The 24,189-nt window shown below is 36.0% G+C and overlaps 1 protein-coding gene across 7 annotated transcripts in view; it reads left to right on the forward strand.

The window, feature by feature from the left end:
• The window catches only part of LOC145685795 (uncharacterized), a 276,175-nt gene that overhangs the window by 236,928 nt on the left and 15,058 nt on the right, over nucleotides 1-24,189 (forward strand). For all 7 annotated transcript variants that reach the window (XM_081758334.1, XM_081758333.1, XM_081758337.1 and 4 more), the window contains 2 exons: nucleotides 1,011-1,087; nucleotides 6,422-6,575. In XM_081758334.1, coding sequence (XP_081614460.1) covers nucleotides 1,011-1,087; nucleotides 6,422-6,575 — 231 coding nt within the window. The remainder of the gene's footprint in view (nucleotides 1-1,010; nucleotides 1,088-6,421; nucleotides 6,576-24,189) is intronic.

Genomic DNA, 24,189 nt, shown 5'->3' on the forward strand with positions numbered 1-24,189 from the left:
AGAGCCGTATGATTTGAATCTGTCAATGCAATCCGATATATTAGCATTTCTGCACAAGTTTACTCCTAGGTGTTACCCCCATGTCGTCCTGACAGACGTACCATCGTGCCCTTCCTCCTGGAGCTGCAACTGTCTAGTCGTTCAACTTATAACTTTATATCGTTACCTGAAGGTTTTGTAGATCTGTATATTATTTTGCGCCATTCTTTGAGAACTTTTGCATTCATGTCACTTCGACAGCCATACGATCGTAATTCCCTTCCTATAAACACAAGTATCTAGTCGTTAAACTTACGATATTTTAACATTGTAGATGTGGATATTTATTTCCACAATTTTTTTGAGGATTTTTGCCTTTCTGACAGTGATGTCAAATGGAAGTCTGGTGATGTGTTGTGCATCATCAATTCATTTTTATGCTGTTTGTCCCCATAGTCTTCTGGTATTTTGTTTTGAACAGTTAACTTGTCCAATTTGTCACTACCCTTTCTTAAATATTCCTAGTAAAGCTTACTTGAAACCTTTTACAGTTGGTATGATTTTAACCTTCTTAATTTTTTATCGGTCATATGGGTTTAATTCGACCATTGGTTATGTATGAACTTGATGGTAAATTCTTGCGCGATTTCTCTTGTTCATTCTTATTAAATGTGATACGTAGGTTGTACTAAAATTCAGTGTTGACCATCTCTATTGGTAGCTGAAATTCAGATATTATTTTCTTTTTATTTATTTTCTTAAATAAGAAAAGGAACTTTTCGATCAATGATGGATACTACGAGCCGTATTCAGAAACGTTTTCACGTGTGTCGCACTAAGAATTTGACTAACGAATGATGCCAACTTCCGTGTTAGAAACGCGTTGCTTTTGTTCCTCACAATTTATATTTTTAAGAAAAGCCAGCCACGTCTTTTAGTGTGACGCTAATCACATGTAAAAGCGTCTCTGAATAAGGATGTAGATGCTTAAGAGCGTTGTGTCTATGTATTTACTATTCTTTGCTTTACAGCACTTGCTATTGGAGGTTTGGGTGGTGGAATACTGAGTGTACTGGTACATGGATTTCTCCTTTACAGCATTTACAAAGTAAGTATGTACAAATTATTTATTTTTCAATTGTTCAGGCTTCTACCGATGGAAACTAACTAACTCTATGGCTTATGGAACCCAGAGGTTCAATGCGACTTTCACAAATCTTCTCCATTGACTTCTGTCCTTAGCCAACTGCATCCAGTTTATACTTTGTATTCCTATTCCTCCGAGATTCATCTTACGATTGTCCTCCATCTGCGCCTAGGTCTTTCTAATGGACCTTTTTCCGATTGGATTTCCAGTTGAAACTTTAATAAAAGTTCCTACTTTCTTTCGTTCCCCATTCCCTTCCCTTTTGGATCCTAATATTTCTCTCAGAGTTTTATTCTCAAATACGTACTTTCAATCTCGTTTTTCTCTCAGAGTAAGCGACCATTTTTCACAACCATACAGTACAACAGCCATGATTATCATTTTATATATTTTAAGCTTCAAATTCCTCGACAGAATTCGCGACGACAAAATATTTTGAACTGAATAATAACACAAATTCCCTGCTTTAAGTCGACATTTAATTTCTTTGTGGATATGATTTTGGTCTCTTAATATTGCTACTAGATATTTGAAAGTATCCGCTTTGACGAAAGTATTATTTGATATTTTCACGCATCGATAATTGGCGTTACTAGGATCTCGTCGAACTTCCATGTTTTTACTTTTCTCTGTATTTACTTTTAACCCCATGTCGCTGCAAGCGTTTAATAATACTTCTACATTTCTTTCTATTGCTCTTCTACCATTCCGTGTCAGATTTACATAATCAGAATACTCCATAACCTGGTGAATACCATTCAACTCTAAGCCCGAGTTGCTGTTTTTGATTTTCCTTTTAGCGTACTCCAGGACAATGTTGAATAATAATGCCGACAACGCATCTGTTTGTTTCAGGCCCTTCTCGATATAAGCTCTTGGACAGAAATTTTCTTACTAGGACTTTACTTTAGGATTCTTTTAACACAACTAATTTAATCTAATTAGCTTCGTCGGTATTCAAAATTTTATAAGAATGTTGTACAATGTTTCCCTCATAACCCAGTTGTAGACCATTTTAAATCAATAAATAATTGATATACCGGTGTATTGTATTCCCATTTATTTTCGATTATTTGTCGAATGGTAAATATGTGGCCGATAGTTGATCGATTTCACCTAAATCCGGACTGATGACCTCCAATAATTTCATCTGCGTATGGAGTCAATCTTGCTAATAAAATGTTTGAGAGGATTTTATAGTATGGTGACAGAAGAGGAATGTCTCGATATTTATGTGAACTCGGAAAATGAGTTCAAATAAAACATTTCACTCTTGATTCCATAAGGACCCGTTAGACACAATTAAGCTAAGCAAATACCATAGAAAATATACGAAAAACAGTCTGTGCACGACACGATTATGTATAAAGAATGCCAAAATCAATTAAAAATAGTGCTGAATAAAGCATATAAAGAGTACGTAAGGGAAGTGGAAGGTACAGTTATGGGAGACGCAAAGGCATTCTGGAAGCTTATCAAAAGTAAAAAAGGAAAGGTCATCTTCCATAAATCAACCAATGATATTAAATAATAAGAATTTTTATAATTTTAAGAATATAGCTGGTGGTTTTGTGACGTATTTTAGGTCAGTGTATTATGAGAACAAAGAATATTACGCGAATCTATCAAAGTGCAAGTAAATAATTCTTTAATGTTACGCTCCATAAAAACAATTTAATATAAAGCAACAATACAAAATTTAAAAGCCAAAAGTGCGATTGGTCCTGATAATATACTATCATATTGTACTTAAAGCTTGCTCTGAATTATTGATGTATCCTTTGTGTACAATTTACAATCCAATCCTGAAGACACAATCATTCCCCAGTACCTGGAAAAATTACAAGAATTTATAAGTAGGGAAAGATTGAGCGGTATTACCAAGAGTAGATTTATTATTCTCAGCATATATGCTTCAGCCAAAATGAAAATCTATCCTATCCTAAATAGAACCCATAACCTCATGTTTTAGTAACTTGGAATCCGAAAAAAATAATTCAGTATGCTTTTAAGTTTTGTTAGCGTTACCTAAGTAAATCGCCCGAAATAAAAATTTCTCACTTTAGAGTGGTTTTATGGAGAACTGAAAACTCTTTCCCATGTTATTTAAATGGGACATATTCTACACCCCAAAATATTTAGGCACTTCCTGTAAGGCTAAAATTGTGAAATTTAGTATTATTGTGTCCTTCCATGAGTAACCCACAGGAAAATTGCCAAAACTGCATATTTTTAGTTTTTAGGGAGTCTAAACGGAAAATGAAAAATCTCCATGTGGCTTAAGCCTAAATGAATGTTTTCTTAGGGTACAAAATCTTACCTTTTAGGTAGTTGAAATACGAAAAGAAACTTGAAATTGTGTGTTTAAGAGGTACGAGGCCGTAGGCTGAGCAAACGCAGGGTATGGGGGCAAAACCCACAGCTGGCCAAATTGAGGAAATGTTAAGAGCAAATGCATGAAAATCACTCTTGATTGAAAGCCTGATACATAAGATATGCCAGGCCGTAGATCGAGGAAACCCGGGATCCTGGCGCAGGAGTCCCCAGCTAGCCAAAGACTATTATTTATATATAACGTACATACATCTAACGTGACGGGGAGAAAGGCTTCCTACTACTTAGTTGTGGTGGTGAGCAGAATGTTGGAGAGGAGACTGGCGGGAGGATGAAGTCGTTCAGCTTGTGCTGGTTTTACGTACTCCATAGGATAAAGGTAAACGTACGAGGAATGACATGCTAGTCGAATGAGGAAAATGATTTATATCGTTTCAAGGACGACATAGTTTCACAGTAGGTTTCAACAAAGGGTTGTGCTTTATTTACGCTCATATTTAACTTATTATGAGGAGAAAACAAAATACTTTCTGAATGCGCTTTAGGACTTCGGACTGTAACAACAGTAACACATTTAGTGTCTTAATTTTTCTTGTAAACATTTACAGAGCGAATCATTATATTCACAAAGAAATTAAATGTCGGTTAAAAAATTCATGGTATTATTGTGTTCAAAATCTCTTGTCGTCGTGAATTTGGTGGAGGAATTTGAAGCTTAAAATATATAAAACGATTAGCATGCCTATTGCTCTGTGTGGTTGCGTAACATGCCCGCTTACTCTAAAAAAAGAACGTAGGCTCAAATTATTTGAGAACAAGATCCTGAGACGAATATTCGTATCCAAGAGGAACGGGAATGGTAGAAACTTCATTTGTAACTTTTACCAAACATTGTTAGTATCATCAAATCTAGGAGATTCGGATGGGGTGGTAATATAGACACAATGGAAGAAAGTAGGAACGCTGTAAATCCAATCGAGAAACAATCAATAGGGCTACCTAGGGGCAGATAGAAGGACAATATTAAGATGGATTTCGCAGCAATAGGAATACAAAGTAGAAACTGGATTTACTTTTCTAAGGATAGAAATCAGTGGAGTGCTTTTGTGAGACCATAGGTCATATAGTTAGTTAGAGAGAGAATGAATATTCTTGAATTAAATTTTAAATGGATTTACCTTTGAAATGTTATTGTGAATGTAAGCATGAGATGTCATATATAAATACGAGTATTAGACTTGTAATTTAGAAAAAATAGTAGGCATAAATATCAATATGTGAAATATCAATCATTGTCTCTTGATATGGATTCAGAGTTTCAGACGTTGATTCCATCTGGATAGTGATCCTACTTTTGGATTCAGTATTGATCTTCGAACAGTAAAGAATGTAAGAAAAAACAAAACCCTGTCTCTTCATATGGATTCAGAGTTTCAGATGTAGATTTCATCTGGATAGTGGTCCTAATTTGGATTCAATATTGATCTTCGAACAGTAAAGAATGTAAGAAAAAACAAAACCCTGTCTCTTGATATGGATTCAGTGTTTCAGACGTAGATTCCATCTGGATAATTATCCTACTTTTGGATTCAATATTGATCTCCATAGAGTAAAGGATGTAAGAGAAAACAAACACCTGTCTCTTCATATGGATTCAGAGTTTCAGATGTAGATTCCATCTGGATAGTTATCCTACTTTTGGATTCAATATTGATCTCCGTAGAGTAAAGAATGTAAGAGAAAACAAACACCTGTCTCTTGATATGGATTCAGAGTTTCAGACGTAGATTCCATCTGGATAGTTATCCTACTTTTGGATTCAATATTGATCTTCGTAGAGTAAAGAATGTAAGAGAAAACAAACACCTGTCTCTTGATATGGATTCAGAGTTTCAGACGTAGATTCCATCTGGATAGTTATCCTACTTTTGGATTCAATATTGATCTTCGTAGAGTAAAGAATGTAAGAGAAAACAAACACCTGTCTCTTGATATGGATTCAGAGTTTCAGACGTAGATTCCATCTGGATAGTTATCCTACTTTTGGATTCAATATTGATCTCCGTAGAGTAAAGAATGTAAGAGAAAACAAACACCTGTCTCTTGATATGGATTCAGAGTTTCAGACGTAGATTCCATCTGGATAGTTATCCTACTTTTGGATTCAATATTGATCTTCGTAGAGTAAAGAATGTAAGAGAAAACAAACACCTGTCTCTTGATATGGATTCAGAGTTTCAGACGTAGATTCCATCTGGATAGTTATCCTACTTTTGGATTCAATATTGATCTCCGTAGAGTAAAGAATGTAAGAGAAAACAAACACCTGTCTCTTGATATGGATTCAGAGTTTCAGACGTAGATTCCATCTGGATAGTTATCCTACTTTTGGATTCAATATTGATCTTCGTAGAGTAAAGAATGTAAGAGAAAACAAACACCTGTCTCTTGATATGGATTCAGAGTTTCAGACGTAGATTCCATCTGGATAGTTATCCTACTTTTGGATTCAATATTGATCTTCGTAGAGTAAAGAATGTAAGAGAAAACAAACACCTGTCTCTTGATATGGATTCAGAGTTTCAGACGTAGATTCCATCTGGATAGTTATCCTACTTTTGAATTCAATATTAATCTTAGTAGAGTAAAGAATGTAAGAGAAAACAAGAAATTGTGTCTTGATATGGATTCAGAGTTTCATATATAGGTTACATCTGGATAGATATTCTACTTTAGGATTCAGTATTGAACCGATATAGTTCAGAAGTTTACGTTGTTTCAAACGACACCAACTTGTTTTGCCTACGTGTATTAGTTCTATCTTGTATATGGCTTAAACAACTTTGTCTCCAAGTTTGTGAATATTTTTTTTCTTTCAATTACTATCGATTATATATTAAATAAGGTATTGCACTTTCTAGATGTTGCAAACTGAAGATATTGTTTGTTTGTCTGTTGCAGGAGATAACATTCTATCTGTTCGCATGGCTTGTGTGGCACCTCGTAACGACTATGTTGGGTAACTGGACCGCATTGCATATGGCAATAGCGTTTATAGTAGCTGACGCGCCGCTGTTTGCATTTATATGGATCATGGTTCTAATAATATCGGACGGTATGTTTAAAGTAATGTGAATCTAGCAACCATAATTTATTAGAATTTCCTTAAATATAATTGTAATTACACTTTTAGACCAGTTGTTAAAATAGTTATTTTGTACCAACATAATGGTTATTTTTTCTCTTTCAAGTATTACATTCCTGAATCTTAGTATTGATAAAATATATTTTTTGTTCCATCGTTACCAGTTGGCATTTATACGTGTTAAACTTCTGGATCTTACAATTGTTAAGACAGTTATTCTGTTCCAACATAACGTTGTTTACACTTTAACATTTCAATGTCTGATAACATGTAATGATAAACATTGTATTTTTGTAAAATTAAATTTCTGAACCGTATTATTTGGAAATTGCTTGGATATAATTTTATTGAATTTCCAGATCTTGTAGCTACTAAATGATTTTTTTGTCTGGGTGCATTCCAAGCGAAATCTGCACATGGGTGTAGTTGCACCGTTTTCGAGTTTGCTTGTCTTTTGGTATGTTATGAAACACCAAGAGAGGTGTTGAAAAACAAAGTGGCAGGTGCTGATAATTCACAGTTTCCAAGATAGAATGCATTGAACACGTGAAATATGCTCCAAACATACGTATATTAAAATGTTTGTTGTTACAGCTTGGTGAGTGTGAGGAACATGACACGTTGTCACAATACACAAAATAATACAGGAGAATATACAAAAAAGTAAGAAACCAATATCACTAATATTGCCACCACAATGGCGGGTCAAATGTAAAGGTCATTCAGGCAAAAGTGACAGAAGTTTGATCATCTTCGTGGAGTGGAATTGGAAAGAACCACTAACCTTTATTGTGTGACTGACAACCTTGTGCCTTTAAAAATGAAATTAAATCTTTAAGTTTTACGTCCCACGTTTACGACGGTTAGGCTAAAGGAAACCGCGATGATGAGAAATGAGAGAAAATGGTGGAATGAAGAAAGTGAGAGGAAACGGGACAACCCCGAGAAAAGCCGCGCATACGGTGTTTGTCCACCAGAAAGTTCACTTGACTTGAGCGGGGATCGAACCAGGGACCCCACGCACGAGAGGTGAACGTTCTACCAGTTTTTAAACTTCTTTTATTTCACATGAGTGTTGACTAGTACATTGTATAACACAAGTCATTACAGAAAAAAGTAAACTACATTATTGTTGGTCATGTAAAATGCGTAAAAAGTTTGCAAACTTTTTTGTCTCTGTTTGACGAGTTGCATTAAACAAATACAATCTCCTAGTTTGTAAATACCAAGTAAAATCCAATCATGACAACTTGATAGGATATTGAATGATATAGTATATAAAATGTCCATTCAACCAATTAATTGCATTTAGTTTACTCTGCGGGTACCAGTGATAGTCTGGAAATTGTAAGATGGAGGGAGAGAATGTAGAGGGTGGCTGTCGAAAAATAAGACCGAGCATCCGACTCAAGGCATCCCAAATTGGTCGTGTGGAAATACAGGACGTGATGCGATGCAGTAAGGTATCAAGCTGACCACAAAGAATACTCCGCTTTCACTACACGATGCATAGCAAATAATTTCTCATTTGTAATCAATAAGTCATAAATAAGGCAGTACCACGCACTTCTAACATCTGCTGTGATACACTCTGAATTACAGTTTTTCTGTATAGCCCTACGTGACCAATTGTACTGCGGAAATTTTTGACACACTAATGGACTAGTATCCGCATAAACTGGTTTCATTAACAGTGAATAGAGTTGCTTGGAAGACAAATCATTGGGATTATCTTGAATACCACTGTAAGCGCAGTATTGAATAAGAGTACGTGCATAATCTGGGATCAATTTATAAAAACGAATTAAAGGCGGATTATTCGGAAATATATTTTCTGCCCAAAAGTGGAACCACAGATACGTATGAGTCGTTTGGTCCATGTAATAGCGGTAGGTTGTTCGCATATACAGTGTCTGACACTTTTTCTAATATTCATTAAATTGAATCCACCCGCAGGACATGGAAGATATAGAGTATTTCTATTACTTCGAAAGAACAGTTTTTTTTGCATATAGTTCTGGTAACTGGTATACATGTGCAATATACCAAAGTTTGAAGTAATTATACGTAATCAGGAACGAAGTTTTCTGCAGTAAGTTCAATCAACGATACTTATGATCTTTAGTTAATAAGCGAATCTGTTGTACGATTGGATCCCATATTAAGTTGTAAGAGCATTGGAAATCACAGGAGAAACGTAATCCCAATATTTTAACAGTGTCGGCTATAGTATAAGTATCCATAAAACTAAAATATCCCTAGTGGGCATCCACATAATAAAACATAACCGTTGATTTCATATAACTAATCTTAGCTCTACTAACATTTTCGTAGTCCAGTAAACAGTCTTGGAGATAACAAAATTGCGTCCGTGTCTTAAAGTTATATCGTCAGCAAAACCTTGCACATTGAGTACTTGAAAGTCATGTAACTGAGGTTCATGGAGTTGCATCAGTTTTCGTAGTAAAACGTCTACACCAAAGCAATATAATCTCATAAATAACGGAGATCCTTGTTGTACGCCAAAATTAATATTGAGAGGCGAGGTGAGATGCCCACTTATTTTAACTTTCGCTGTAGCATGTGTATACATTGACTGTACAACCTGGACAAATGACGGAGGAAAGCCATATGCATGAAAGACCGCTAAAAGGTAGTCATGAGGGAGACTGTTTGAAATCAACGGATAAGAGAAAAGCAGGATTCTGTTTAAATTTATAGTATGCTGAGAAATCACGAATTTTACTAAGCGCTGCAAAAACATTATACTTCGGATTTAATGCATCTTGGTAGTCACTCATAAGAAAAGGGTAGATCGCTTTAAGTCGATTATCAAGAACTTTTTGGAATATTTTCATATCTGTGTTAAGTAGCGTGATGGGACGATAGTCATGAACAGTTGCAGTTTTCACTTTCTTTGGAATTAGTATTATTCCTGAATTATCGGTATTGACGCAGCATTTCATTACATAATTCACATAAAATATCCTTGTAAAATCCCCCAATAATGCTTGTAAAAGTTCAAAAGGGATGCCATCAATCCCCGCGCATTTGCGTTCTTTGCAAGTTTGAAGCAACAATAAATCTTTTCTTTCTGTATAGGCGCCAAAAAGGTATTAAATAAATGTTCAGGTATTTGAGTGAGTGACACTTGTAAATATTCACTAATAGTTCGCCGATCTCTGACAATCTTTCCATACATGTCACTAAAATGATTAAAAATAGTCTAACGAATGCGATGAAGGTCTGTAATAAGTCTACCATCTTCTGTCTGAAGAGAGCTAACATATTGAGAATGTCGCTGTTTTTGGTGACACACATAATGGTAAAGAGACGATTGATCATTGGGAATTACATCACTCGTATCCATTGTGACATAATATTTCTGAAGTAATTATGGTTGTACACTGAGAATGCGGGCCTTAATATGATTGATATATTGACGATTACTAGGGCTACTAGGGTGGTCCAGTGTATTCTGTATATCATGTTTTCGTTCACGACCTTTAGACCGGAGAAAAACTCCTATTTTCGGTTTGACATAATGGTTCCACTATTGAATAATATTAGAAAAATATTTTCTCTGATTTTGCCAATATGTCTAACGCATATGAAAGTCTGTACGCACATCACTATGTTGTAAAATGTGCAGTGTTTAATTTCCAATAGCTTGATCCATATGTTTGTCTAATATGCGTCTGCAATTTTAGAGTACAATAAAGGGCAGCATGATCAGTGAACGCTGGAACAAGAATATCGATTTTGGTGACTTTATACATTTGCGTATCCGTGGAATAGAACCTTTCAAGCCTAGACATCATCTTCGAATTTTTGTACGTGAATTTAGGAAACTGCCAAGGGAACCACCACACGTCTCGAAGCGATAAAGATTTCACAAAATTTTGAAATGCCCTGCTAGGACGGAAGTGAGAAATCGTATCTCATTAGTGTCCAATCACCAACCACTAAAACGCAACTAGAATCTGCCGGTAACAGGGACAATATGTCTTCATTATAAAAACGTTCGCGTTCAGCACGTTTCTTATTGCCTGATGGACCATACAGATTTATCACATAGATGCCATCAGTGTAAAAGCTGATACCACGTCCCGATGGAATTCGTTTCACTTGACAGTAATCAATACCATCTTTCACTAATATCGCAGTTCTACGGGCATTTGTGCCTATATTTACAATCGCACTGTATGTATTAGGAAGAAAATGAAAGTCAGAAAAACTGACTTCTTGTAGTAAAAAGTATTCAAAATTATGTCGTTGAATAAATATTTTAAGGTTCTGCTTATAACGGTTAGATTTTATACCATTTATATTTAAAGAACAAAATTTTCTTGCATTTGTTTGAAGAAAAGGGAGAGGGTCTGGCATCACAGCAGGATTGAATTGCGGAACCTCATATTGGTTGTAAACTAAGGTAAAACATATCGTAATTGACGTTACCGAAACGTAATTCCCTCCAAATCGACATAACGGAGCAATCAATAATATTAATTACAAAATAGAAAGAAAACACTGCTTCAGAGAAATGCATTTCATGGTTATAATCAAAAGGATAGTCGCAAAACACCTCTAACACACACGCATAAAAAGGGGAAGGAAATACACGAAAGCTTGTTACGTAAGAGATTGCTTCGTTGCTGGGATGTGTGGTTTATCGCCTGACAAAATCTCGTGGTTCTCCAAACTGGATTCAACGTTGTTATTCTGAGTCAATGACTCGATTGCACGTCCACTGTCTGTAACTGTATGGCTGTCCTTGGACAACACTTTCCTCTTCTTCCTTAAAGAACAGCTAGGGAGTTGAAAAGAAGTCAGCTTCGATTGTTTTTCGGAACGAGGGAAGGTATTACTAATGTCTAGGGAAGCCGAAGTAGATTTTTGATTCTTTGTGATGTGGATTGACATGGCATATGCATTTTTACTAATTGTAGGGCAGCCTTCGTTTCAATATCTGATGTATGCACTAAAGGGTCTGGGTTCGAAGGCGACAATATAGTTTCTGGGGAGTGTTCTTCACATAACGGCGGTTTGAGAGCAGGAAAGGTATTAAGATCGGGAATTGCAGGCAGGATACGATTAGAGTCACGATTGGTATATGTAGAAGAAGGAACATGGTTAGAAAGATGAACTAAAGCACGCGTTCCTATTTTCCGGTGTGTCGGTAATCCGCCCGTGGATAAATCTGTCATTTGTAATTCATTCGGTCTAGAATCTGGTCGAGTTTAAGCACGGGAGGGTACTTTACATTGAGAGGGTACATGATCAGTCCGCAGATATCGGAAACACGTTTTAGGTTCATTAGAATAAACAACGTATTCAGAATATGACATCACTTTAAGTTTTGAAGAATCTTTTTTTTTTTTTCAGAATCATATATACAGATCGAATCCCATTCAAAATGGCATATTTATAAGTAGCACAACACTTTTTGTTAATAATTTGCTTGACTTCGCCATATTCACTCAACACATCATGAAGAAAAGTATTGCCTACTTCTAGAGGCAAATCAAATACCCGAACTTTAATGTAATTGAGTTCAGCATTCGATACACGAACAATGCTGCGTACCCCATTTGAATAAACATAGGGAATAGTTTCAGGTAACTGAGTCAACACTTCGTTAAATACTATGTCGCTTTCAAATTTCACATACAAAGCAAAGTCCTCATTATGCAGCTGTAAACCTACTACTTGGTTCATAATGTCACTGAAGTTCTCAGATAACCAAATATGTATGTCACTCGAACTAGGTTTTATATATCGCATAGAGCGGTTGAATTGAAATTTCAGGGTATTTTTACGAATTGAATGCATGTCTTTCCAATAACCACAATCCACACTATAAAAATGACTAACTAAATCCGTAACTGGTTAACGGTTGTAGGAATAAACATTGGTGTTGTCTAGTATTCTTCACAGCCACAATAGAAGCATAACAGTTCTGAAGCTGTACCTCTTGTTCGTCTATCTCCATGCGGGACACACAAATGAACTGTATTCCACGGATGTTCTCCGCACAAAAGTTGAACATTTCCTGAGCTGTCTGAATGGGATCATCCAATTGCTGTAATGATGCCTTAGCCACATGGTTCTTCATAGTCCCACCGACATCATCACATGTGCAGTGGCAAAGAAGTGTCATTCTGCCTCCAGGGTGAAGTCTTCCTGATGGTACAGTAGGTTGATTATTTTTTTTGTTCTTATACTGGTAAACGGCGCCATCTGTGAAGTACACAACTTTCTGTATGATGGTAGATGCTGTTTTAAAAGCTTTAGAACTTTCTTCTGGAATGTGTACGCAGCAGTGGTAGTGTGTTCCAAAGAATTGCTGATGAAACACATACTTTCATGTTACAGGTTATGTAAGCATAATTTTTGCATATCAACCACCTATTAGTATAACAATATGCCTTTTATGTACAACATATGGGTTGTAATCATAGACATCTATATTACATGTGCTATTAAACAGTTTTTCATTATCCGAACACAGCCATATTGCACCTTTGATAACTCGGACAATACCATGAACCACCAAATCATATTTGTACTGCAAAGAGACATACCGCACAAGATTATTTTCCCACATGCTGAACAATTTTTCTCCAGGTTCTTTTGCAATATGACCAATATTGACAATATTGAGTTACAATAACATCCATACACAGGAAGTAGCAACATACCACCAGCTGAAATATAAACAAATGTTTTGAGGAAGGTCCTAGGTTGTCAGTCACACAATAAAGGTTAGTGGTTCTTTCCCCTTCCACTCCCCAAAGATGACCAAACTTGGTTCACTTTTGCGTGAACGACCTTTACAGTTTAGTCCGCCATTGTGGTGGCAATATTTTTTATATTGGTTTCTTTCTTTCTTTTGTATATTTCCCTGTATTGCTATGTGCACTGTGACAAAGTTCCATGTTCCTCAAATTTACCAAACTGTAACCACAAATATTTTAATATATGCATATTTGAAGCATTTTTCACGTTAGTGCCCTTTATCTTGGAAACGGTGAACCATCAGCATCTTCTACTTTGCAATTTCAACACTTCTCTTGATATCTCATAACATACCAAAACTCGAGCAAAATCAAACACGTGAAATTACGACATTTTTCAAAATCGACTCATTTCGTTTTGAAATGCATCTCTGAACATAACCATTTTTACAGTTTATTCACATGCTTCGAAGTTAGATTATATCTGATTATATTTATCTATTATTGTATATTCCAGAAACTTGATTAATTGAAAAATGGTTGATTATCCAAATTTTATTACTGTTAACATGGTGATTTTGTTTCATCATAACCATCTTTGTACTTCCTTCACATGTTTTGCTATCACATAATATAGTGTCGGATGGTATGTTGGTATGAAAGCAAATGAGAGAACAGTAAATTTAGTTAAACATAATTCTATGTTAAACTTTCAGACAGTACTGTAATCAGTGGTGACTAGATTGGGCTAAGTCCGACCAAACACAGTCATAGCCCATTGATCCTAATTTGATTAATTACCCATTATGATAAGTTTAATGAGAATCTCACCTTAATTGTTTAGTAATTTTAAAAAATCGTATTTACTGAATCAGTTAGAACTCGCGAGATGTTTATTACGGCCTACTACTGCAACGTATTCAAATAAGTGCCTCATAAGTGCACTGTAAAAAATGAGGTGTTGAAACAACACTAAATGACTACCACTTTAGCGAGTTACTTGTGTGTTAATTCAGCACGAAGACATCACCTTCCGAGCATATCAGAAAAAACTAGTTACAACCTGAGAGAATTTGTATTGGTATTTATCAATTAATATGAGCAAAGCTTTGCGAAATATCTTTGGCATTTATGCCAAGTAACGAATAATGTTTTATGTTTTCTGTAATCGGTCACAATAATATTGTTATAAACCTGTGAATTATCTGACAACAGTTACATAGGCAACAGTTCTGCCACCTTATGTTCATATATGCTAAGACGCAAGAATAACAGATAAAGAAAACAGATGGAAGCACAGCTATCTGTGTAACTGTTGTCAGATGATTCACAGGTTTACAACAATATTATAGTGACCGATTACAGAAAACATAGAATGTTATTAGTTACTTGCCGTGAATGCGAAATATGTTTTGCAAAACTTTGCTCATACTAAACAATAAAAAGCAATGCAAATACTTACAGCCAGTAACGAGGTATTTCTGATATGTGCTGGCGGTGATATGGCTGGTGTTATGTCTACCTAAACGATCGCAGCTTAATTCCTATCACACAAGCCGGCTTCAGACCCTCTTTTTCTATTAACGATCAGCTTTTAAGACTGACATCACTTATTACTCAAGATTACAATTCTGCAAAACCATCCTGTCTAGTCGTATTTGACTTAGAGAAGGCGTTTGATAAAGTCAGGCACCACGGGCTCATATACAAACTTCTACAGTTTCGACTCCCCATGTAGTAGTAGGGACCGACGTATGTCCAGCCGAGTCAGCAAAAATTTCTCGATTCTGATTGGCTGAGAGAGGTCACGTGACTTGAGGCCCCGCCCACGCGGGAAATTTAAATTTTCAGGTCACGCGGTATGACGTCATGAGTCACCCTCATTCTCTTTTATGACCAAGATTTTTGAAATTTGTTCCCTTTTACGGGTAAGATGAGTGTTTCTGATTGGTTGACAGCTGTCACGTGATCTTAGACCCTGGGATATTTGAAAATTTGTTCCCTTTTACGGGTAAGATGAATGCTTTGGTACCACGATGCTGATTGGTTGATAGAGGTCACGTGATCTTAGGTTGTGGGATATTTGAAATTTGTTCCCTTTTACGGTTAAGATGAGTGTTTTGATACCTGATTCTGATTGGTTGATAGAGGTCACGTGATCTTAGGCTCTGGGATTTTTAAAAATCGTTCCCTTTTACGGGTAAGCTGTGTGCTTTGATACCTGAGGTCACATGATCTTAGTCCCTGGGATTTTTGAAATTCAGGTATTCTCTTTGGTGTATACTTTGGTACCTCGATTCTGATTGGCAGATAGAAGTTACATGATTTTAGACCTACCACATGGTGAACAGATTACATGGGAAAACCCCTCACTCATTTGTTTCCATTTTACGGGTAAGATGAATGTTTTGGTACCACGATGTTGATTGGTTGATAGAAATCGCATAATCTTACATCCCCACCCCAATGCTAGAAATTCAGAGTGCTATGACGGCGATCCTGGATTTTAGAATTTTGTTCCCTTTTATGGTTATCCTTAAAGTTCCCATGGAGGGTTCAACCTCCTCCTTAAATAACACTTTTTGGTATCATGATATTGTACTGAAGTTTACATTAAATATTATCGTTCTCTTTGACAGATAAGATGATTACCAGCTTTCTTACCTTGATGGAGTTCCTGTCCTTGAATTAGTAGCCTATGTCTCTGAAAGTAACAATGGTGAAAGAGGGGTGTCGCTTGTAGATTTCTTATAACACATTGTTGTGAGTTTAAGCGATTTTTTAAACGCTCAGTAAGCGCTTCATTAATGGAAACAGTGTTGCCAGATTTGTCTTACCGAAACTGCTCCGATTCTTTTCGAAACGGTTCCGCAGAGTGCAAGAAATTTTAAACTAAAATTTTTTCGAACTAAAAAAATTTCAAAACTAAAAATTTTAAAACAAAAAATTTTCGAACTAAAAATTTTGAAACAAAAATTTCAAAAAAATTTCGAACTAAAAAATTTAAACAAATTTTTTTTTCGAACAAAAAATTTTAAACTAAAAACTTTCGAACTAAATTTTCAAATTAAAAAAATTTTCGAACTAAAAAGAATTTTAAAAATTTTCGAACCCAAAAAATTTCGAACTAAAAAAAATTAATGAAAAATATTTCGAACGAAAAAACAAACTAAACTAAAAACTTTCGAACTAAATTTTCAAATCAAAATTTTTCGAACTAAAAATTAAAAAAAATTTCGAACCAATTTTTAAAATCAAGTTTTGAACTAAAGATGTAAACCACATTTGAAAATTTTCAAATCAATTTTTTTGAACTAAATTAAAAACCAAATTTTGGACACTATAAAATTCTTTAATTAATTTTTCGAACAAAATCGTGTAAACCAAATCTTGGATATATTTTCCACCTTAAAATTTCAAGATTACCATGATTTGAAAACAAGTGTTCAGGGTTTCAAGAAATAATAAAACGTATTTTTTTTCAACTTCTTGTATTTTAACGAAAGGTATGTGCTCTTCTCATACAATTTTATTAACATAATAAATGCAGGATCTAATTAATGAATATGTTGGACGTGTCATCATCTTCGAATCTTGTAGACGTATCCTGTAAAGAAAAAGAAGAAACAACGGATTACTTTATGAATTTCTTTTTTTTTCTGAAACAATAAAAACGAGTCAATATTGATAAGAGAGAAATAAAACTTACTCGTAAATGATGGATCTGTTTAGGCTCATCTTCATCCTCGGGTACGAGATGACACCATTTCAACCACTGATGTTGGTTTACGAACTCTTCTGGGTACTGCATTTTTCTTGGTGTTGCTCCTTTATGGTCAAGATTTCCCCGTTGAATATGAGATTCTGCATTTCTTCCACTGATAGTGTTGGTGATGGTTTATGAACTCTTCCAGGTACTTCATTTTTTTCTTCTTGGTGTTGCTGCTTTGTGGTTAAGGAGTGGAAAAAAAGGAAAAGGAAAAAAGAAATTATGGCCTTATTGGGTATTTACAGTTTTTTCTTCTTCATCTTCTTTTTCCAGTTCCATCTTCTGTTTTTTAACATACCCGTACGGAACCGTATCATAAGAATTGAGTTCTTTAAATCGACGTTTTGTGTACTGGATACTGTACATTTTTTCTTCTTTGCGTGTGACGATGGTATGGTCTTTGGTCCTGCATATTTTATGGGGGATGGTGATGGTGACTTGTCCACGGCATTGATTTGTAATCATTTCTTTTAGCGTATTGAAATTTAATTGTTGTCCTGCACCATAGTTTAATGTAAATCCTCTAATTTTACATATGTAGCTGGTGATGTTGGTATCCGGATTGTATATTTCTAGGCTGTAATTTTTCGGTCCTCCACTGACAAATGTCTTGATGTACGCTCGTTGGCCGTAAGACTCCATCTCGTCCGATAAGCATCCCAAGTACGTTGAAGGTTCAATGGTTGGCTCTCCGGGCTTTTCTGTAAATATCACAGAATCCGTGTCGAAATATAAAACACGTTCCTGCAACATTTCCAGGTACTTGTACAATTCCAGACGTGCCTGACATGTTGTAAATGCGCCTAACACGACATTGGTGTTTCGGTTTTGAACAGGCACATGTTCATTGTACTCCCAGAACGCATACAACATCGTATCATTGATGGGTACAATTTGATGGAGTTTAATGTCGGGGGAAGTGAGTTTTTCATAAAATTCTTCCGGCCGATCAATAATTGTGGTCTGGCTAAAGTTTGATCTTTGCGAAAGTTTTCCCCATAATGCGTTAACACAAAGCTTAGATAAACTTCTTCGTGCAGGATTATTTTCAATTTTGGTCGGATCCAATGCAATACCTTCACGCTCCAGGACGGTTTGTATGAATTTTGATTTGTCTTCTTCGGTCACACAGGAACTGGGCCAGCCAGACGCTTCCATTTTCGATTTCAAAAATGTATTGATATATTCCGTGAACAAGCCACCTGTTTTCGTGACGGGATCATATTGTTCAATGTCATAATCCCAAATTTCAAAGATTTCCACCGGTTGATATCCCAATTCTATTGCTTTCTGTATTTCATATGATACCCATGTTCCAGTGAGGCACCGCTCCTGATCGTTGTGCGTACACGTTGCTGTAGGGTCTGGGTTCATTTCTTCGGCACACGCAGCACACAGTGGAAAGAGTAGTTTCTTGTTGCATCGGTAAGGCAGGAGACCATGATAAAGATGTTGACTTGGTAATATCGTCATTTTGATCAGACCATTGACTTTATTTATTGGTGGTATATTTTCATCACCCTGTAGATAAATTCTAGGATGACCTACAGGGTATTTAGCACACTTATTGATGTAAGGATAAAGTGAAACAATATCGAAATATTTTATTACTTCTCCTGCTTTTTCGTCGACTTGGTGGTACAATTTCACGCAATTGGTCCTTCCTCCAAAAAAGCTATCTCTTGTATTTAATGGTCTACGGTTCATGTACGGGTGATTCTTCAGATACGTCGCCATTGCAGGATTTTGTTTTAAGAACTGATTAAATTCGCACTCCCACATTTCATGTACAATGTACCCCAATTCACGCAGTCTTGCATTTTTGCGTTGCGTTCGTTCATAACGGAATTCCATGGTGTCTTCTGGATTGCCATAGATGGGCTGATTACGGCCTGTAGTAAAACATACTTTACACCCGTGATAAAAGCAGCCGGCATGCTCGTAGACGTGCTCCTCTAACGTCTCAGGATCTTGGTAGTAACCATCAACATGGAATCCCGCAATAAACACTTCTTTTTGTCGGGCCGCATGTAAGATTTGTTTTTCTTCTTTTTTTTCAATGTAGGCCAGCCATTGCATTGCAGCGATCGATTGGGTACTTCTCCATCGATAGCCATGTGCCGGTAGAATTCCAATGGTGTTGGGTTTGAGGAAATTCCGGCGGAATACTAAATTGGAGGCACTGGCAATCGTGATCGTCTCCAAGAAGGGATTCACTTTGGTTTCTGTTTCAAATGACGTCATAAACGAAACGCATGCTTGTCGCAGTACATTGACATCTTGAATACAATACTTGATAATTTCTTTCTGGAAATCAAACGTGTCATTACGATGATCGTTGTACCAATGCATGAACTTGTTCCTGTCTTCGACGGTCATTTCATTTGCACCATAATACTTTGTTTCTGGAAGTGGTCCAATATACGATTGATTCTCCTTGGTGTTGAAGAAATGCGGGAAGTAGCCTTTGGTTGCGGGTAAATTGAACGCTTTTGACAATTTACTTAATGCCATAGGCAAGAAGTTCAACGAGTCAATGAACGTCAGATTATTCAAGGTTAAACTCAGTATCTTGGTCCCATTTAATATAACGTCAGGTCTCCATTGGCATTGTTCTACCATGGTCTTTAGAATAAAATGCCCATCGTATCCCTTCGAGTTATGAGCGAGACAGAAAATCCTATTTATATTGGGACGACGTTCCCGCAAGTACTGGAGAAAATCATAAACTGGATCGTCCCCTTGGAAAATATGCTGGCGCTGACCACACGTACTGCAAGACTGCTGGATATTATTGTTTTCAACACATGCGTATCATACTTGTTGTGCAACCAATAAATTCGGAATGTGTACATACGTATTATCATCAATATTCTTGTCTTGCATAGATTCTATATCATAGAAAATCAACAAGGCTTTCTTTGCGTGCATGCGTGAAGGAACACCAGGTTTCAAGCATTGGCGATCAGGAAGCATAAAACATTGATGAGATCCCGGAACAATCTTCTTACAAACATTGCAAAAGATCTCATTACAATTATGAAGGCGTTGTCCACTTCGTACAAAGGAATAAACTCTGTAACATTTAGTACATTGTTTCACCATTTTGCATACAGGTTCCCCTTGATGATATGGAGCATTCCGATGATTGTTAAAACATTGTTCGCCGTAAAATTGACGATTACAGTCGTTGCACAATATTGGTGTTTGGTTCTTGTCGCATAGAGGTCTCTGTAAGCATTTGGAGCACGTTACAGGACAATTTTTCACATGTTCATTACGTTTACTATACTTTTTATGGCACGCTTCACAGTAAAACTTGGTTGCAAAACAAGCAGTTAAAGATTGGATGATGTCAAAGTGGCCAGCCAAACAAATCAAATTTATGGGAGTGCGATTTTCATCATTGGGCCCCTCGTACATGATATCATGGCCTGTGAAACTGGTATAAACAGTAATTTTATATTCTTTGAGGTATGACTGGAATTGTCGTATTTCATTTACACTGGCACCATGATCCAAAGTGACTCCTGCATTTGCACATAGCGCATCGACTTCATCGTCCACAACACATTTTCTCTGATTTTGATATTGCTTATGTCGTTTCATATCTACATTCTTGTATTTTCTCAGGCCAATAGCAATGACAAGGGCGTACGCCAAGCACCTTGAATCATGATTTCTTACACGTACAATCCCTCGTTTGCTTCGTAACAATTCTTCATTTTGAAGTATTCCTTGGGCTAAACGATCTCCATATCCGTATCCTCTTGGAATATCCACACGATGGAAATGAACGGTGAATGGCTCGTGCAGGAGAAATGCATTGTTACTTTGTAAAACTCTTTCGAACGAGGCCCACATCGTTTCCAGTGTCAAGTTTCGCGCTTGGCGAAAACTCACCCAAAATGGCTTATTCGTGTTGCGTGGCGATATTACCGATAAACCAACCATCGCCTCATCGTCGACATTGGCTAACAAATGGTCCAGCATTGCTTGGAAACTATTATGTACATACTGTATGATATCGGTTCCTACGGGCGGTGCATTAAATTGAATTTCGAGCATTCTACCCTCAATGTTAAATCGTCTATAATGACGAGTGATTTCATTGCGAACAGTAAAACCCGATTCGGCCATGGTTAATAAATGAAAACAAACAAACAGGTACAATTGCGATAAATATGTAAGGGAAAAAAGGAATTGAGCAGCGTGAATTTACTACAAAAGAAAAGAAGAAAGAAAAATCTTAATCACCTGATAAACATGAAATCATAACATTCATGATAAATTCTTAACTAAGCAATTCATGTAAAGGTCCTGAGTTTGATTCCTGGCGGTGACGTTCAGAATCTCATTATGAAAGCACACGTACTAGAAATCAAAGTTTTTTAAAAATAATTATGTTACTGAAATGTGTGTTTTATTGCTGTCATACTGGAAACCAAACTCGAGACCATTACATCAGCATGTAACTGACCTACCATTCTATAGTGATAAAAAGAATGCATAAAATGAATGAATGTTTCAACAGTACTGAGATGTGACAAAATACGCGTCAGCATTTTTTCTACTCACAACGACCTTTAAATGATGCGTTTGCAAGTTGAAGAGATTCACCAACCATTAACGATACACATACGTAATTGTCAAAACAAAATCTGTATAGCGTAAAACTTTTAACCAAATATTCATGCACTCTTTTTTATTTAAGTGGTTAGCGTACATGCTTCTAACGTGGAAGGCCCTGGTTCAATCCTCGGTGGGGTTTGCTTTTCACGTCGGATCGCTGTCAAGCCTTTTCTGAAATTTAATATTCTCACGCGTTATCATACATTCTTTTCAAAACTAAGCTAAATGGTTGGCGTACATACGTCTGACCTTGGTTCAATCCCGGGTGGTTGCTCGAATATCACGTTAAGTTGAAGGGACGCTAAACTAAAACAAAGTGTTTGCAAGTTTGAGAGATTCATCAAACATTAACGTTACGCATATGTAATTGTCAAAACAAAATCTGTATAGCGTAAAACTTTAAACCAAATATTCATGCACTCGTGGCTAAGTGGTTAGCGTACATGCTTCTAACGTGGAAGGCCCTGGTTCAATCCTCGGTGGGTTTGCTTTCCACGTCGGGGCGCTGTCAAGCCTTTTCTGAAATTTATTATTCTCATGCGTTATTTCTGAAATTTAATATTCTCATGCGTTATCATACATTATTTTCAAAACTAAGCTAAGTGGTTGACGTACACACCTCTGGCCCTGGTTCAATCCCAGGTGGTTGTTCGAATATCACGTTAAGCTGAAGGGACGCTAAACTAAAATAATGCTTTCAAAGGGAATCGAACCATATTATTCTCAGGCATAGTTTTTAAAATTTTGTAATGAATTCTTTTCAAAACTAAGCATACACATTTTCTGGTCATGGTTCAATTCCCGACGGGAGTTCACATTCAACATTAAGCTGAAGGGACGCTAAACCATATCATTTCTCGTGCTTAGTTTGAATGTGTGGGGGTTCCTGATTCGTACTCCCACTTTCCCATTCCACTAATTCCTTCATAGTCTAAATATTTCGTACTAAAAGTAAAACAGTGTATGAGTGATCCACCCCCACAAATATAAAATAAAAATGATTTTCGAATCTTGTGTGAAAAATAAAATCTCACTGAACTTACCTCAAATTCAATGAACGAAAAGTCGGCGCAATAAAGACACTTCTAAAAAAGTAGACCTTCTCATTCGATAGTTGAGAGCGGTGTAGGATTTGAAAAATGAAATTTAGATTTTTATTTAGGTCGCTGTGAAAACGACGTCACCGTCAGCCAATCAGAAACGAGGAAATTTATAAAATGACATCACAACGAACCAATCAAAACGCTCGCTGCTTTTGTCATGAATCACGAACGAAAACGATGTGTAACAATCGATCGTGACGTCATTCATGTTTCTCAATAGTTACAACATCTAGTATCGCAATTCCGATCATGACATCATCCCAAAATGCTTTCTGCCAGGATCATGTCACTACTTGTCGTAAATTGTGACAACATTTCATTTTCCTCATATTCCGTAAGAAAATATCAATGTTTCTTTTTTCATGAATCATGCTGACACGTTCGTAGTAAAACAAAAGTAATGCGATCCGCTGACGCTTGCATTTCAATCATATGTACTTCTATGTCAACACACAAAAAAGTCTATCAGCATTTTATTTTAATCCACGTTACACTGCCAGATTTATTTTCTTAAAGTATAAGTGTATTCTTTTCAAGGATCATGGTTCGAAACCCACCAAGCATGATTAAATCCAATCTCATTTAAGCGGTTAGCATACATATCTTTGGTTTGAAAGACCTGAGTTCGATTCCTGAAAAAACATTTCTTAGGATTTTTTCTAAAACTTGGTTTAAATTTCTAGTTCGAAAATTTTAAAAGTTTAGTTCGATAAAAAGTTTGATTTGAAAATTTTTAAATGTGATTTACTTTACATCTTTAGTTCGAAACTTTTGTTTTTAAAAAATGTTTTAGTTCGACAAAATTTTGTTTCAATTTTTGGGTCGAAAAATTTTGATTTGAAAATTTAGTTCGAAAGCTTTTAGTTTAAAATATTTTTTTTTCGTTCGAAAAATTTTTGATTTGAAAATTTGGTTCGAAAATTTTTAGTTTAAATTTTTTTCCGAAAAAAATTTGTTTAAATTGTTTAGTTCGAAATTTTTTTGAAATTTTAGTTTCAAAATTTTTAGTTCGAAAATTTTTTTGTTTGAAAATTTTTGTTTAAAATTTTTTAGTTTTGAAATTTTTTTTTAGTTCGAAAAAATTTTTAGTTTAAAATTTCTTGTACTCTGCGGAACCGTTTCGAAAAGAATCGGAGCAGTTTAGGTAAGAAAAAATCTGGCAACGCTGTTTCCATTAATGAAGCGCTTACTGAGCAATAAATCGCTTAAACTCACAACAATGTGTTATAAGAAATCTACAAGCGACAACGATGGACCCCTCTTTCACCATTGTTCCTTTCACAGACATAGGCTACTAATTCAAGGACAGGATCTCCATCAAGGTAAGAAAGCTGGTAATCATC

Source organism: Thermobia domestica, chromosome 5 (assembly GCF_964235325.1).
Source record: "Thermobia domestica chromosome 5, izTheDome1.hap1.1, whole genome shotgun sequence".
Classification (NCBI taxonomy): domain Eukaryota; kingdom Metazoa; phylum Arthropoda; class Insecta; order Zygentoma; family Lepismatidae; genus Thermobia; species Thermobia domestica.